The sequence below is a fragment of the Penicillium macrosclerotiorum genome (genome assembly GCF_028827735.1).
Source record: "Penicillium macrosclerotiorum strain IBT 26536 chromosome Unknown utg000001l_segment0_segment0, whole genome shotgun sequence".
Classification (NCBI taxonomy): Eukaryota; Fungi; Ascomycota; class Eurotiomycetes; order Eurotiales; family Aspergillaceae; genus Penicillium; species Penicillium macrosclerotiorum.
Window position 1 is genome coordinate 2,074,590 of NW_026643081.1, and position 16,344 is coordinate 2,090,933.

Sequence of the window (16,344 nt, forward strand, 5' to 3'; positions counted from 1 at the left end):
CCGCAGCCTATCTGCCTCTCATCATGAATCATGTGATTCTGGCTCGGTGTCAGCTCATTCACAGGTTATGAACAACGCCTCGTCAGATTCTTCTAGCGCCCATTCTTCGGCCTCGGGCCATGGCGTGGCGCCCATAAGCCCGGATCTTCGTCGCAGCTCTAATTCACCTTCTCTCGCAATTACTTACTCGGATATGGCGACACAAGAAGATCAACATTTGCACAATGTGGGCATTGCGGCTCTAGCGGCCGTCGCGCAGTATCCACACGCTATTAACCACGAAAGCCGCTCATTCCTAGTTTCCGAAGTTGTTAATGCTGTCACCGGCGGTGCATCGCCGCTACCTGTTTCTGATCTGGGAACTTCTGGGCGAAATGAACACGTTCTACCGCCTGTCCATGAAAGCTTCCACTCAACCCGATCTGAAGAGGATACTTTGTCCATTGAATCAGAAAACATGTCACCAGTGTCACGGGCTACTGAAAATGATGTCGACATGGAAAGTATTGTGCAGGACCTAATCGAGCGGACCGCAACCTGGCAGAACGTTGCTACGATCGCAAATGGCACCGACGATGACGGCTTACAGAAGGATATGGTTGTGGATTACGATTCTCCGTTAGAGGAAGATCATTCATCGCCATCCACAAACCCAGACGACGATCTGGAGGATCTTCTGAGGTTTTATCCCGACGAAGACTATTTTTACCATGAGCGCCTCGCTGCGCAATACCCAGAATCTGCTAAGCACGATATCAATCTGGATGAGTTTTATCATCCAGTTGCTTATGACATTACCGTTGGAAGTGTGGCGCAGGCGCCTCAAACCCCGACAAATACTGCTTTTGCAGTTGATCAGCAAGCTGAACAAGCCATGGAGCATCCTGCGTCTATTATTCACACAACTAGTATAGCCCCCCTCGCCTCTTTTTGTAGGGTTCATCCACTAATTTGGATTAGCATACGAAAGGAACTTGACAATCGATGAGTTCATTCAAAGATGGATGGTCCAGTCAAATATTATACCCCATGGGTTCCACTCCGAAAACAGAATTCCACCTCAGCTCCGGCCGTTATCTAAGATCATGGGGTGGACGCCACCGCTTGATACCTATCGACCTCATGAACAACAAAATGGATTCTATGACCTCCAGCAGATGCCGTGGACTGAAACTCTCAAAGTGAAGCGAGCCGACGCTAGGACACTCCGTGACGCCTGGTATACGTCCTACCATAACCTCGATTACTCGCATAACAACCGTGCAGAAAATCTACCTCAAGTGGAATCTTATTTCCGGGCCAAGTCTATGCATACTGCACACAAAGCTTCTGTTGAGCATTTTCAGCTCCGCAACTTAATGTCGGTTCCCGCATACAATACGGTCCATTTCGCCAGTCGCTCAAAAGTATACTCATGGACGCCCATTTTCGACGATACTCGCTGTCTGATCGACCTTTCCCATCCGTGTCCCGAGTCGGGAATTCTCGGACCAGTCAAGATTTCTAGTATGAAGTCAGCACACGGGTTGACGATCGCAGGTGGATTCTGTGGTGAGTATGCGCTGTGCGCAGCAGGTGGGGAAGGCTCCGGCGCCAAGGGCCTGGTTACCCCGGACTTTAATGACGGCATTACAAACCACGTGGATATTATTCCCAACCGGTCCGGTCGGTCTCCTATATGCGTGTTTGCTTCGAACGATCGTCATCTACGTATATTGGACTGCGAAACGAACATCTTCCTCTCTGACCAACAGCTGTCCCGCCCAATCAACTGCACTGCTACATCCCCGGACAGCCGCCTGCGTGTCGTTATTGGCGACTCCCCGGACGCATGGGTCATTGAAGCCGATACTGGTAAACCAGTGCATCCTCTCCGCGGCCATCGTGACTTTGGCTTCGCTTGTGCCTGGTCCCCTGATATGTGCCACATCGCTACTAGCAATCAGGACAAAACGGTCATCATCTGGGACACTCGCACCTGGCGCCCCTTGGAGACAATTGACTCCGATGTCGCCGGCTACCGCTCCCTTCGCTACTCTCCTGTCGGCGGCGGCCCACGCACTCTACTCTGCTGTGAGCCCGCAGACCGCATCTCCATCATTGACGCCCAGCTGTACCAAACCCGCCAAGTTCACGACTTCTTCGGTGAAATTGGCGGCGCAGACTACTCGCCGGATGGGAATGTCATCTGGGTCGCCAACACGGATCCGCACTTTGGCGGGTTCATGCAATACGAGCGCCAACAGTGGGGTCACGCATATGGTCTCACCGATTTACCGAATGAGTGGTTGCGTGAGGCAGAGCTTGAATCTGATCCACGATGTGTTTTATCCTCGAAGGAGAGGCAGCTACGATTCTTGCGCAATTTGTCCGATGACGATCATGATTCGTTTATTTTGTAACCCTTATGGCGTGGTCTTGTTTACGTTTCTTTGTTACTTCCTCTCCTTCTATACCCTCTTTCCCACACATCTTCACTTCTTCCCGTTGCGTTGCATCTGATACCCTGGGCATTTTCATTTCTTCTTCTGGTGTTGTTGGCTGTCTGAACTTATATTCGAACTAAATAGAGTGAACCCCTCACATCCTTGACTTTCTTATTGTCCTTTTTATTCAATATTTTCATGACAGATGAACGCCTTGTATAATACGTAATACTGGTCCTCGTACAGAAGTTCTTTGTAAAGGCTGGGCGCCCCTTGATATGAGACATACTGGTTTGATATTCATTTGAGGAGATTCTGAAGGTCAAAAATTCTCTTCAGCAACTCCTACCATTACCTATATTATCCTTGATCTTCACACTGCTCCTACTTCCCGCGCGCAATGCCCTCTTTGGGCGAGAAAAGCAAGGTCTGCAAACACGAGGAGGGACAGGTGGAATGAAATCCTTCACTTTTCCCTCGTCCCATGACCCCTTGGGCCTCGATGGGTTGTCCACCCCTTTTGAAGAGCAGGTATGCACAGCTATGGTCTAGATCCTGTCATACAATTCCTACCGGTCAATCTTCCCCAGTTCACATTGCGAAGCTGGATATATGACCGAGTCCAACACATTCTTGGGCTGGCCTCTCCAGGAAGATTCATCAGGCTCCCACTTGCAGCCCGTATTTTCTCATTCCTTGGCCATATCACATGCTATTAGCTTATTGGGGAATCAGATTACCACAAGGCCTGCCTGTGACTACGCGGAAAACACAAAATTCTCAACCGGCCAATACTGCAAATTCAACCTTTCCCGTTCTAACCCTCTTATTTGCCTCAATATGACCATTCATAGTTTCATGGGTTAAGTTAGAGACATCGGAATTTTAGAAAAGTGGCTTTTATCACCCATGACTTCTCAGCTGACCTTATGCATACCAATACAAAGCGGAAATCTGTAATCATACTAAGGCTCAAGGCAAATGATCTGAATTAAAGCTACCTGGAGGAGCTATCTGATCTTCATAATCTTCACCTGCAAGTCTTCCAAGAACTTTCAACGCAGTTCCATAGCCCATTTAAAGGACGTGGTTGAGAGAGCACTGGGCATTCAGGTTCAAGTTGACCAGGCCAATCTACAGAAGTTAGAATTAGCTTGAAATTTGATACCGAGCTATATCGTCTAAATTTCCATACCTGTTGGACGTCCTTCTGGGAACAGCAATAGAAGTCTCCACCCGAGCAGGCCACGCCCAGAAGGCCCGGTGCAACATTGCCGAGGGTAATAAGGCCCCCATTGCCATTTCCTTTGCAGACAACTACCTGTCCGCTTGCGCAAGCAGTCGCCTCGGTGCCGGTAGTACTGGCAGTAGCCACAGCAAGAAGAGTCAGAGAAGCAATGAGGAACTTCATTGTCAATAGGAGAATGGTTGCAAGTTTATTGTGTTGGTATATTCAGAAAGAGGTGAATTGTTCCCAAGTCTTGTCTAGATTTCGGTCAAAGGTGCCAAGACGTCGCGGACGGGAACTGTCTTACCTGTATTCAATAATGTGAAAGAGCTGGTTGTAAAAGTTCATAGAAAGTGAGGTGCGAAGGCACGATTAAATAGTTACTTGCATGGGTCTGGAGTTGTAAATGTAAAGCCAATTACCCTTCATTCAGTCCCTGACGTCAATATGTTCGAGGCCTTTCTGAGGTATTTGGGGCTCAGTATCAAGCATGTCAACGGAGCCTGTCAGCGCTAGTCAAATTCCTGGAATTGCTTCATGATCAGGTCATTTTTAAAAGCCTCCCCCTGGGATTGGAAAAAAATCTATATCCTATTGGCTGGGATCCTCTCCTCGGCGAATATTAACACAACATACCACAAGAATGTATGTTCCGTTTGAACTTTAAAGTTCTAATGTCTGTCGTCATTGGATAATTCAGGCATGCACCTCAATACATAGTAGCAAAAGAAAGTTGTCCGGGGTAGCTTCTTGCTGTCCATGAATCCATCCCCAGCATGCGTGCTATGAACAACGTCCTCATGAACGCCCTTGCATTTTTGATTCTGCTTTTCAGCTTCATCACATATGTTACTGGTATGAAGTTTTTCTTCCAAAAAGCGGTGGCATTCCAACAAGCTCGGAGCAGGCCGCGGGATCGAGCTAGACACTTCCGCGGCAAATATTGCCCCTTTCCCCGCGAAAAAAAAATCAAATGAAATGGAATCAAGGCGGTGAAAAGCGTAGATTCTAAATCAAAGGCTAGTTATTTGGCTCATTTAGGTATTTATTTAGTTCCATAAAGGTGCCAAAGGATCATGTAGCAATCAAATGCGTTCAGGAGAGCTCATAATCTCGTGAAGGCGCACTCAATCCATGCCATTAGCTAAAGAAGATATCTATAGCAAAACTTGTGATATTGATTTACTGGTATCTTATGATCGCCTGTTTGGACTGGGAAGTATATCAGTTACATTTTTCCCACAGACATTTGAGCCAAATAGAGTTCAAAGGTCGGTGAAAAGATTCTCGTAAACCTTTGGCATATGCTTCTCTGGGTTTTACTGCTTCGCATAGCTTAGACAGATAGTTCTGCCATCTTCTAAGAGTTAGGCGAGTAGAAATGCGAACAGGACTTTAGTATGGCATTTTCTTTGACCACTTTAGCCCTGAGTTGAGGGAGATTTTTCCACATCGCTTTTTTTTGTCCTAGTCATGCTGGGGGTGCCTATGTTTCTTGTCCCCTGTTCCTAGAGAATTGTGATTCAAGGATGTGGCTTCGCGAGATATTTATATGTGCAACTCTAACACATATTATATCAGGCTGCATAGTTATTCCCGGCATTTGAGCTTTCCTCTTTCCTTCTATGCATCTTGATAGTTCAATTCTAAATACTAAGGGCTTTTAATCGAGCTCTACGTGCTCATAACATATGTCTACATTCAGGGCGTTTGAAGTCATGTTACACATAGCAATAATATCGCCTGTGCTCCACAACTACGTAGTATCTACAAGTCATAATCTGTATTCCTTGTCAATGTCTTGTATCTCATTGTGCCTTCATATGTGCAGAACCTTAAATTCCAACAGTCCACAAAAAAAAAAAAAAAACCAACACGTATGCACTATATCGATCGATCAAATGAGGTGCGTTCGTTATCTGCAGCTCGGGCATAATCTCGATCGATCTGATGTACGTCCAAGGCACCTGAAACGATTGCCCGATCAGATTGGCTCGGCTCCACCCGCCCCGCAATGGGAAGCCCAGGTGCCCCTCTCCCCCTCCTCAACAAACAAACATCAACCTCTCCATTTCTGCCTTCTGCTTCATCTCTCTCCGATTTCAAATCAATTTTTTTCACCCCTCTAACCCACTCAAATCCCACTATGTCCTACGAACGTGGCTACGGAAACTCCAACCCCGAGTACGGCGGCGGCGGCTCCTCCGGAGCTAACTACTACGACCAGAACGCCGACTTCTCCGACCGCCCTAACGAGTCTCAGTACCGCGACACCCGCTACTCCGGTCCCGGCGAGTACTCAGGCGGCGATGACTTCAGCAGCGCTGCGCACCACGCCCAGGAGCACCATTCCTCCGAGGACCGCGGTCTCTTCGAATCCGCGCTGTCCTTCCTCAACGAGCGCAAGTCGGAGTATGCTGATCCGTCCCGCTACGACGTCGACGAGCAGCACGCCGTCAATGCTCACCAGGCTATGTATGGTGGCGGCAGCGACGAGGGTCGGTCCCATGACTCCGGAACCGTGGGCGCTGGCGCAGCCATGCAGGCGCTGAAGATGTTTACATCCGGGGGTAGCTCAGATGGCGGTATGGATAAGAATAAGCTGATTGGAATGGCGATGGCGCAGGCAGGCAAGCTGTGGGATGAGAAGCAGGGTTCTGGAGCCAATATTGTAAGTTCAGTCCATTGGGAGCTTTGGAAGTGGCTTGTTGGAAAGTAGCGGGTTTTGTGCTAATACTTCTCGGTTTCTCCATTAGTCTGGTGATAAGCAGTCGGCAGTCAACTCCGCTGCGGAGATGGCGCTGAAGATGTACATGAAGAGCAATGGGGGTGGTTCTAGTGGCACTGGTGGACCGGCTGGCCTGATGAGCCTGGCGAGCAAGTTCTTGTCCTAAGCAAGAACGGGAACACCTTGGTCCATCCTGGTTCAATAGGGCTTGGATTCTGTCCAGGTCTACATGGGCATGTCTTTGAACATACGATATGATATTCGATGAACATTATTGAGATTCTCCATAACTTGAAGCTAAATGGGAAATTAGTTGCTTGAACGGACTCATTACTTGGGGTAGATCTCTCATTCACTTTCTACTGCATAGATACACGAAGAGAAGAAAGAAAGAAAGAAAAAAAGAAAGAAAGAAAGAAGATAAACAAGACAAAACGCAATGATATCCAGGCTAAACCCGCCAGCCCATGACCACCAAACAGAACAGTAATGAGTTTATCCGTCATCAAGACCTGAATGAAAGCGCAATGCCAGAGGGTCCGTTTCACGTTTCGTCCGATGAAAACATGCATAAAAGAAACCAAGAGATGACAGGGAGGAAGGAGGAGGACGACATGGACTAATCCCAAGGAAAAATGAAGGAAAGGAATAACTTGTAAGAAAAGAAAGGCCAACGCTAAGCGCAGAAACGCAAACGGATCCTCCAGCGAGGATGAGGTCCGCGCACAAGCACAATATCTACTACTCCCCGTTTACCACTCATCGTCGTCATCATGCTTGCCCTGCATGGCATTCTGTCGTGCCCGGAGTGCCTCAGCCAGACCCCCTGCTAGGCTCGCGTTGGAGGTGCTGTTGGGGGTTCCACGGCCACTAGCACCCGACGAGTCACCCGAGTTCATGCTCACTGCGCTGTCGCGGGGTGCAGGTGGAGGAGCAGGCTTCCGTCCGGCCATATTGGGCCGCTTGGCAGGGGGTGCGGGCGGTGCCGGTTTGGTTTTTGCAGCGGCAACAACGCCGGCACCATTTGGCACGGGGCTGGGAGTGGCGCGAGGTGCAACGGGTGGAGGTGGAGGGGGGTGGGTTTGGGAGCGGCAACGACGACTTCTTCGAGATAGGCTTCGGGGGTCCAACCTTGAGTGGACGTTGCGGTGTTCATGCAAAGCCACCATCCTGGATTATAGGTTAGTATTTGGTTTCGAATCTGAACAGTAGAGATTTGGGGATAACCACATACCATTTCCTTCCTTTGACACAATCTGCACAATCTCGCCTGTGCGGATTGATAGCTCGTTCGGGCGGTCACTGCTGAAATCATACAAGACCTTGGCTGTGGGCTTCTTGGACGCAGGAGGAGCGGTGGGCGGTGGTGGCGGAGGCGCTCTCACGGAGCTTGCGGACTCGGTGCGGGTATGCGAAGCAGCCACTGCGGCAGCGACAGGCTGGGGCACAATGCGAGATTGAGCAGCAGGCTGAGGGTCAGACCGGGGTAGAGGTTGAGCGGCAGGGGGAGGTTTCCGGGCAGTGGCAGACAATTTTGATGGGCCACCGCCAGGACCACCAGGTCGAAGGAGTTTGCCCTTTGTGACTGGTCGCGCAGCAACCTGTTTGGGCCTGGGAGTTGGCTTCGACACAGAACTAGCCGGTTCTCCAGCGCTGGTATGGATTGTACTGCTCTTATAGCTGTCGAAAGCACCGGCGGCCGGATCCTTAACTGCTTTGACAGTGGCCAACTTGCCAGGCTTCTTATTATACTCGATGCTGTGAGGTATATTAGTTTGATGTCAAAACAAGGAAAGGGAAACCCGTTTCTCACCTTTCTCCGATCTTCAGATTCAATGAGCCCCGTAGAGCATTGGTCAAGTGAGTGAAAAACTCGGTCTTGAAGACACAACTGAGCAATGGGTCTGGTTCCTGAGCACCAATGACGAGCGAGAACCAGTCATCCTTCAAATTCGACGCACTGACGGCCTTGATAGCACCGATTGGGATAGTACGTTCAGATGAAATGACGAGCTGGTTATTAACGATGCTCTGGGAGACAATGTACACGTGACGGTTGGTCTTGGGCGAGGGTTAGTGGAAGTTGAGCATATGGAATAGTATTGAAAACATACCAAGACAAGAATACGTGGGGCTGGTTTACTGGAACGACCAAACTTGGAAATCAAGACCTCGCCACGGCACGAGAAGAGTAGGTCCTCGGAGCCTAATATGAATAGTTAGATAACACTTGTACAAATGACATGGTTGTAGACTTACTGTTGATGTTGGCGCCATTACGAATCATCTCACCAGGCCCGCCCTTGTTGGCCACTCCCAGGTAGTCACCCAAGAAACGACGCGAGCCAAGAAGACTCATTCTCCGACGTTCCTTCCGACCCTGAAGGACCTGGTGTCCCTGATCACGCAGCTTGATGAACTCCAGTCCGCCAGTCATGCGACGCCAGAATCGTTGGATGCGGATCGCACACTCAATACGATACCGCAGGTAGTTGCGCCAAGCACGCTGGATTCGGATGGCCATGTTATGCCAGTACCGGTCTCGCATGGCCTCCAAGGCAAACAAAGTCTCCGGGGTTTTGACGAAAACCTTTGAGATACCCATCTGGTACTCCTCCGTAGGAATGCTGGTATCCTTTAAGATCTGCTTGGCGCCCGATTCCGAATCACCAGTCCAAGTATAGTCGCCAGCGTAGGATGTCTTAGGGGACAAGAGATAAAATCGCTCAACGAACTTGTCGAATGTTTGACGATAGGCAAAGCCAGCGCGGCGAATGCGCACATTTTCTTGAAGACCCAAGTACTTAATCTGGTGCAATACGTTGCCGACATTGTACTCCTTGGGAGCTTTGTTGTCGTTGGGCTTGATGGTACGAATATAAGAGGGTTGCGCCTTCATCAGAGTAGCGACTAGGTCATTGGCGGAGGCCTTGATCTTGTCACCCGCAGTGGGCGGGCGGCGCTTGTCGTCCTGGTTGACCTGATTGGGAAACAGAGTGTGAACAAACTGGTTGCTACTGGATCCAGCCAGGTTCAGCAGGTCCTTCAGCAGCTGGTCCTTGTTCTTATCCGTCATTCCCTCGACCGCGTAGCTCACATCACCAGCATAATGCTTGATAATGAACTGGCCCTGACGGCCCTCAAAGTTGGGATTTTGGGCGAGGAAGTTAAGCCGGCCCACAAAGGTGTTGTCGGCAGCGCCCGAGTCGGCGTGGGCAGTCGCGCAAGCGTCATTGAGGGCTGCAAAGACACCAGGGGGTCGCTTGTCCTCGATCAGAGAACACACAACCTTGTTGTCAAAGTACTTGATCGGTGTCCATTTGATCTGCTCTCGAGCATACTCATCTTGCTCAGCCTTTAGGGTCAACTGAATGAAAATCTGCTGCAACTTCTCATTCACATAATTGATGCACAGCTGCTCGAACGAGTTCTTCTCAAAAATTTCAAATCCGTAAATATCCAGAATTCCAATAGAGTTGGTCACAGACCCTCTAGCAGTCAGAGACTGGTTAACACGCTCCACGATCCAATCGAAAAGGTTAAAGTAGATGGCCTTGGCCAGAGCATCCCGAACTGCCACAGCCTGCACGGTGTTCAGTGGCACTTCGTAGACGGAACCCCTGCGGCCTCCTCGAGCAGTCTCCATCAGACGAATGGTCAAAGCTTTGTTAACCTGGGCCGCATCCACTTCCATCAGGTAGGCCACAAAGTCAACCACTGATTGGTCTGTGATGGAAGCATTGCTCGAGTCATCCTCCGTGAACTGAATGTTGCCAATCCACAGAATAGCAGCTAGCATACGGAACACATTATCCTGCTCCGCCTCACTCATGCCAATGACCTTCATGGCGTCCACCGTATCCTGAAACTCGGCAACGTCATCCACTCCCGGCACATCGTAACACTTCGAACGACTTGTGTACAGGTAGGACTGAGGTTGTTGCACGCCAAAGTTGTCGCGATACTTTTGCGGGGCGCCCTTTGTAAGCTGGTAAAAAATATGGAAGTTTCGCTCGTTCGTGATCTGTCCCACCACTCGAGACTTCTCCAGCAGGTAGTTAGTGATGTTTGCGCCCACGGGCTCGCCGTTGGCGTTGAACTCGAGCTCGAGGTATTTGCCAAATCGCGACGAATTGTTGTTGCGCAGTGTTTTCGCATTACCGAACGATTCGAGCAGAGGATTCGTGGCCAGCACCATATTCTTCGTCTGCTGAATTGAGGAGTCGCTGCCGCCCGAAACACTGGCGATGTATTGCATGATCCGCTTCGCGGCCTCGGTCTTTCCGGCACCGGACTCTCCCGAAATGATCACGCATTGGTTGTCTTTGTAGGACTTCATGTTGTAGTATGCTGATTCGGCGACAGCGAATACATGAGGAGGGACTTCGAGGCGGTTCTTGCCTCGATAAGACTCAAGGACGCTATCGGTATAGATGCCCACTAAAGAGAAAAGAATCACAGATCAGTAATCGGATCACAGAGCACTACTACCACATCCATCACATCCCTTCCAGATCCACTTACAGTCTCGGAACGGGTTGACCGAAACCAACACATGTCCAATATAGGTCTGGAATGACGCTCGTTAGCCTGTGGTCTGGTCCGCGCGCCGCAACCCCGCAGTGTGGCCTTGCGCCGGGTACTCCCTTACATAAATCTCGTCATGCTCGAACCGGAGTTTCAAGTTATCGTTGATGGCTTCATTGGAGATCTTGCTGAGCAGGGTGAGATCCGAGACACCGATCTCCTTCTTCTTGGTACTTTCAAAGGTGGCCTTCTTGACTTGGGGTTTGCCGGCGGACCGACCGTCTCCCACGTCGGCGACTGCTTTGGAGCGCCCAAAGCGACTTTTTTCTCCCCGCCTTGGGGGCGTCGTGAGTGACCCTAGAAACAGTCCAAGGACGGCGGGGTCAGTCCGGTGTCCTCCTTTGGGGGGAGAGGGGACGGAGGCCCTATCTTGCGACGCGGGCGAGTCCACTCACCATGTTCGTGTCAACCGGGGAACCGGCGCCCAGCGACAGTGTACGATCGACCAAAGTTGAACTGGAGTATAAGTTCAAGGAAAGGAATTGTAGCGTCGAAGGGAGGAAGGCCAAGGGAAGTCGGAATGGAGGAAGATCGGACTTACGTAGGCAAACCAAATCAAACTGCCTGCGCCACACTCGAAAGGGTCGAGGGTTCCGGTTCGCCGCCTCAGGGGCAGAACCACCAACTGGCAAGTCCCGGCCGACGGACGATATTGCCACTACTCAGTACACGGGCATTGGGGCATACTGTGGCACACTACCAGACTACTGGGCTATTCGTCGAGATCTTCTTTGCTTGTCCCGACAACTTTGAAGGGAGCCGCCACGACGTCAGGGACTGTGGCTCGTGCGAGTCAAGAATAGAAGCACCGACGTCATTGGGCATGGACGGGCCAAACGGACGCCTGAAACTTCGTAAGCAGACCCTCTTCCGCGGTTGGATACTGGTCCCTCCAAAAAGTTGCCGCAGAGTCGCCCTTTTTTTGCTTTTTACCCTCTCGTGCATGACAGCCCAGCTTCATTGGGCGCCACTCAACCAATTTCCCCTGGCGCTCAAAGCGAAAAGAGAGAACAGCGAAATGAAAAGTTACTAGGTAGTTGGATGGACCATAAACAGCGAAAGCGAGAGATGAGATGCAATATCCGGGAGAGCCCAGGCGAGGCGTTGATGCCAAAATCTGATCATCAGAGCAGAATGGAGGTTATGCTATGCAAACAAATGAATATGAATACCACACAAAGGCCTTCGAAAACGCCAGTCCTTGCCTACGCTCAAAGCAAATCTAGTAGTGGAGATCAACAAAAGAAAATATGTGCAGGATGCCGATCAACAGCGAACAGGGCATCCCGGTGTCAACTGAAAGGGGTATCCACTGGACGTAGGTGTCAATTAATATACAGTAAAGGGAGAAAGGGCAGCGCCCATCATTGGCGCTTAGCCTCAAGAGGTGGGAGTTGATGATACACTCGAAGTTGCTGGCTGACTGGTGATCGTTTTGGCATCCGTTGAGTTTGAAGTCGGATTTGCAGATGATGCGGCCGGAGGGTTGCTCACAGAACTTGGACCGAAAGAGAGATACGATGTGAGGGTCGACCACCAGCTCTCCTCAATCACAGGCTGCTCTGTTTCCGAATTGACTTCATATACCTCCCGAGGAAGGATGCGCTTGGTGGTCTGGGATGTTTCCCCATGTTTGGCTTTGAGGGCCAGCAGCTCCTTCTCCAGAGCCACAAGAGCCTCCCGCGCGGTTTTCTCGGATTGTTCCAGCTCCATAAGACGATCCTCTACACCTTCTCTGCGGGTGCTCTCCTTGCGCCGCGATCGCCAGGACTCAAAGACAATCAACCCACCAGCCACCAGGAACAGAAACGTTTCGCTAATGAAGTTAGCCCCGGACTCGATGGCTTTTGATTCGGAAAGTGGTCGAATTCGGTAATGTTGTGGTTTGGCGGCCTCCTCGGCGGCTGCCTTTGCCTTCGCAACAGCTTCTTCTTCAGCTTTGGTGGCCGCCTCCGTCTTGACGGTCGGGGAGGTAGGGATGTGCTTCTTCGCCGCGGCCTGGGCCTCGGCCTGTTTGCGTGAGGCAGTGGTGTCACGAATGGATCCTAGTCGGAGGCGCATGTCAAAACGATGCATGGCCTGTGCCATTGAGACACATATATGGCGAAACCGTTCATGCTCCCGTGCTTGTGCCTTGATTTGGTTCTGGGGGCCCAAGTTAGCTTCAGTCCGAGAGCATGGAGGACTAATTCTAACGAAAGCGTACCGCAATAGGCTTGGAAAGTGTGCGAATGACAAGGGAGGAGATTTTAAGTGTTAAGGACATGGTGTGAGGCGACGAGTCGGCATGAAACAGCGAAGTGAGCGGCCTCGAGCTTGACTCACGACTGTAAACCTGGACAAATCTGACCGCGGCGCTGACCAGGCACCGACCCCACCGCCCCGATGTGGGGATGAGTCAGCAGCCAGAGGCACCTCCGTTGCTTGAAGATGGCGATAACCTCAAGGGCGGTATGGACTTCCATTGTGGATTGAGTATCAACCAATGCGCCGTGCACTATATAGCTATTTCCAGGACCACAACTATGTTCCGAAATCTCCTTGCGGACGGCTCCGATTGTTTAATTGGAGGCAGGGTTCTCTTCACACTGTGACATGCACGCAATATTCCTCCGAGCTGAGTTGGAAAGAACTAGGGGAATTAATAAATACTATTTCAATGGAGATGAGTCCTGAAACCCAAGGCCGTTACAATTTTCGGTCGCTCTCCTGTACTCTCGAGTGAGCATAAGCCCAAGGAAATTTTAGATCCTTTGTCTGGAGGTCTTAACAATAAACGGCATCACAGATCCTACACAGGCGGAGGAGAGGTGGAGGTACGACGAAAACGAAGGGGGGCCAGCATCGATGAAACCGAACCTCCAAAACCCAGGTCTTGAATCGGATCGAATTGGGAGAGTCGCAACGGCCTATAAGGTCTACTAGTCGAAATACGTACAGTATGTGCTAGATATATATAGTTGACGGGGATAGTTGAAAAGAGTGGGTCGGGAAATACTTTTAAACCCTATTGTACTTTGCTTTTCGTCTGTATTATCGTAATTTGATCTGTCAATATAGTAGAATACTGTATAGTTTTGTAAAGGTGAGGTCTAATGGAATGCGATGCTCAATATGATGACGGCTAACGAACTAAACCGGCTGACAGGGGACGTTCAATATCTCCTACAGCACATGATTTGCTGACTAGCGTGTAACGGCGTCGGGCTCCAAGTATCCTCATAATATCCGGACGTATACAGGAATATACAGGTCCTCACGGTTTCATGTGGCTTCTTTTAGACACTATCTAAAAGGTAAAAAGAAGGAAATTATAATCAAGCGATAGAAAAGGTAATATGGTCCAGGAAGCCCCTTCCCAGGGGAATTTTCAGGGTTGAAGAGACCTGTACCAGGTTATAATCAATGTAGACGCCAAGACGAGGTCAGCACTAGAACGGCAACAAGAGAGTCTAGTTAACCATGACATTCTAGACCATCCAACAACAGGGACCAACCACCACGCCAACTCCAACTCCGGCGGGCGATGGCATTTTCCATATGTGTCTCATGAGGAAATGCCTTGGGTCTTGAATATTGTAGAAAGTGATGCGGAGTATTGCAGTGCCAAACATAAATTTCTGCCTTAAAAATCTCAGTGAACCTGGGAATGTAATGTGGGAATATGAGCTTGATTCTTACCCTCATGAAGAAATAATGTCGCATATAATTTAGAAACATTCCAATAAGCAGCCGAGGAAATATGGAAATACCGTAAAGATATGATCGAAATTTCGACGGTGGTCGTGGATAGCCAGAGACACCTTATGTAACCATCTTCGCCCATTCCTGCTTGCACCTGCCTACATCCATATCAGGGCTTACGGGTATATACGGAGAATACATGAAGAAAGATAGATTATTTCGATTTGCCAATGAATTTATATTGATTCCATGGCTGGTTTTTGTGTAGAGGTAAACGAGAGTTATGCGAATCGCCACGCCATCCTCCCTGCTCAGATTCGATATCCCCTCCGACTAGAATCATTCCATTTTCTGCTGCCCTCAGAGCGGTAATCCACAAGAACCCTCAAGTCATCACTCAACTATGCTATCTCCCATTAAACGGACACTGCAACCACTTGAAGGATCACTGTCGCTTTCCCCAAAGCTTTGGAATTCTGCGTTTCTTGGGCTTTTTGCGGTCTTTGACCACTTCGGATTCCTGGCTGGTTTGTTCCATTCCGTTATTTCGGTCCCGCATATTTTTCTTCAACTGCTCTTGAGCTGCCGCGAATTGTTGTCCCCTTTTAAAAAGATCCCGCAAGTTTGGATTATCGTCGTCATTGCCCGATCCCTGTGGCGCACCGCGTGGGGCCTGAGTCGGACGCGGTTTTCTGGGCACAGCCATTCCGCTTGGCACCAGATCCGCCCGTACATGTTTGATAAGTGTCCTGGTAGTGCGATCGAACTTGGAAAGCACATCATGGAAATTTTTTTCACGGCAGTACTCAAGCTCCAGCCTCATAACATACTTAGTCCCCGTTTTCACAATGTTGTGGCTGATTTCTTTTTTATACTGTTCGTAGATCAGAGCAGCTCCTGTCTTTGGCGCTCCAATCTCCCCTAGTGTCTCAAATTCCTCCCTTCCGCCTTGGAAATTTTCGTTGAGATAAACAAGAATGGTAAAACGGGAGATATCTCCTTCATCACGCTGGTCTGGCATCTCCGGGTGCATTGTAAAATATTGACCTTTTGTAAACTCAAAGAAGGAAATCATTGGGTTGATGCGAGTGAGCATGGTCACGGAATTTCCTTCAGGGAACTCAACAAGCCGATTCTGCTTTAAAATGGGTGCGAGCTTCATCAATAGGTGACAAGCTTGTTGGGAATTGATGAATCTGTAAGATGCATGATCTCGCTGATTAGTGTTTGGGGCCAATCCTTGCCCTGTATTAACCGGGGTCCGCTGCTGCCATCCCGAGCGGTTTTGGATGAGTGTTTGAATGAGATTTTCGCAATCTTCTTGGCTGAATACGTTTGGGATATAGGTCGCGAAAAAGGATTGGGGAAGATTGTTCAAGTTGATCGCCTTGTTTTGCAATTCTCTGGTGCACAGGGAACCTCGGAAAAAAGAACAACGGGAAATCATTTCATCTTTTTGTGACTGCCCTCCATCTCTTGTTGGCTTTTGTGAATTGACAGACATCCCGATTACTCCTATATCGATTTAATGACCTGTCTTTTAGGAGAGTTGCGTACTGGCGAAGGACCTCGCCTAGCTAGTATATAGCAAGAGAAGGCCTGGCTGATTGTAAAATAGAGCAAGAGAAAATATTCGATGGGAGACAACAGCTAGAGAGGGGGTACAAGAGACCTGAAATAGTGATGTCAAA

The 16,344-nt window shown here is 49.6% G+C and overlaps 6 protein-coding genes across 6 annotated transcripts; 2 read left to right on the forward strand and 4 right to left on the reverse strand.

Annotated features, from left to right (window-relative positions):
• Window positions 1-67: 67 nt before the first annotated feature.
• N7462_000690 (WD40 repeat domain-containing protein) lies at window positions 68-2,402 on the forward strand (the record flags this gene model as incomplete). The annotated part of the gene is made up of 2 exons (XM_057072416.1): window positions 68-908; window positions 961-2,402. The coding sequence occupies 2 exons, from the start codon at window positions 68-70 to the stop codon at window positions 2,400-2,402; spliced, it is 2,283 nt and encodes a 760-aa protein (XP_056938946.1).
• A 1,101-nt stretch (window positions 2,403-3,503) lies between these two features.
• N7462_000691 (uncharacterized protein) lies at window positions 3,504-3,837 on the reverse strand (the record flags this gene model as incomplete). The annotated part of the gene is made up of 2 exons (XM_057072417.1): window positions 3,504-3,560; window positions 3,622-3,837. 2 exons carry the CDS (start codon window positions 3,835-3,837, stop codon window positions 3,504-3,506), a joined length of 273 nt encoding a protein of 90 aa, XP_056938947.1.
• Window positions 3,838-5,800: 1,963 nt separating this feature from the next.
• On the forward strand, window positions 5,801-6,548 carry N7462_000692 (uncharacterized protein; the record flags this gene model as incomplete). The annotated part of the gene is made up of 2 exons (XM_057072418.1): window positions 5,801-6,325; window positions 6,411-6,548. The coding sequence occupies 2 exons, from the start codon at window positions 5,801-5,803 to the stop codon at window positions 6,546-6,548; spliced, it is 663 nt and encodes a 220-aa protein (XP_056938948.1).
• A 586-nt stretch (window positions 6,549-7,134) lies between these two features.
• Window positions 7,135-11,794, reverse strand: N7462_000693 (class I myosin myoA; the record flags this gene model as incomplete). The annotated part of the gene is made up of 8 exons (XM_057072419.1): window positions 7,135-7,552; window positions 7,610-8,140; window positions 8,196-8,443; window positions 8,497-8,588; window positions 8,642-10,822; window positions 10,907-10,952; window positions 11,034-11,334; window positions 11,670-11,794. The coding sequence occupies 8 exons, from the start codon at window positions 11,792-11,794 to the stop codon at window positions 7,135-7,137; spliced, it is 3,942 nt and encodes a 1,313-aa protein (XP_056938949.1).
• Window positions 11,795-12,349: 555 nt separating this feature from the next.
• On the reverse strand, window positions 12,350-13,235 carry N7462_000694 (OPA3 family protein; the record flags this gene model as incomplete). The annotated part of the gene is made up of 2 exons (XM_057072420.1): window positions 12,350-13,114; window positions 13,176-13,235. 2 exons carry the CDS (start codon window positions 13,233-13,235, stop codon window positions 12,350-12,352), a joined length of 825 nt encoding a protein of 274 aa, XP_056938950.1.
• A 1,863-nt stretch (window positions 13,236-15,098) lies between these two features.
• Window positions 15,099-15,749, reverse strand: N7462_000695 (oxidoreductase; the record flags this gene model as incomplete). Its single annotated transcript, XM_057072421.1, has 1 exon — window positions 15,099-15,749. The coding sequence occupies one exon, from the start codon at window positions 15,747-15,749 to the stop codon at window positions 15,099-15,101; it is 651 nt and encodes a 216-aa protein (XP_056938951.1).
• Window positions 15,750-16,344: the final 595 nt, after the last annotated feature.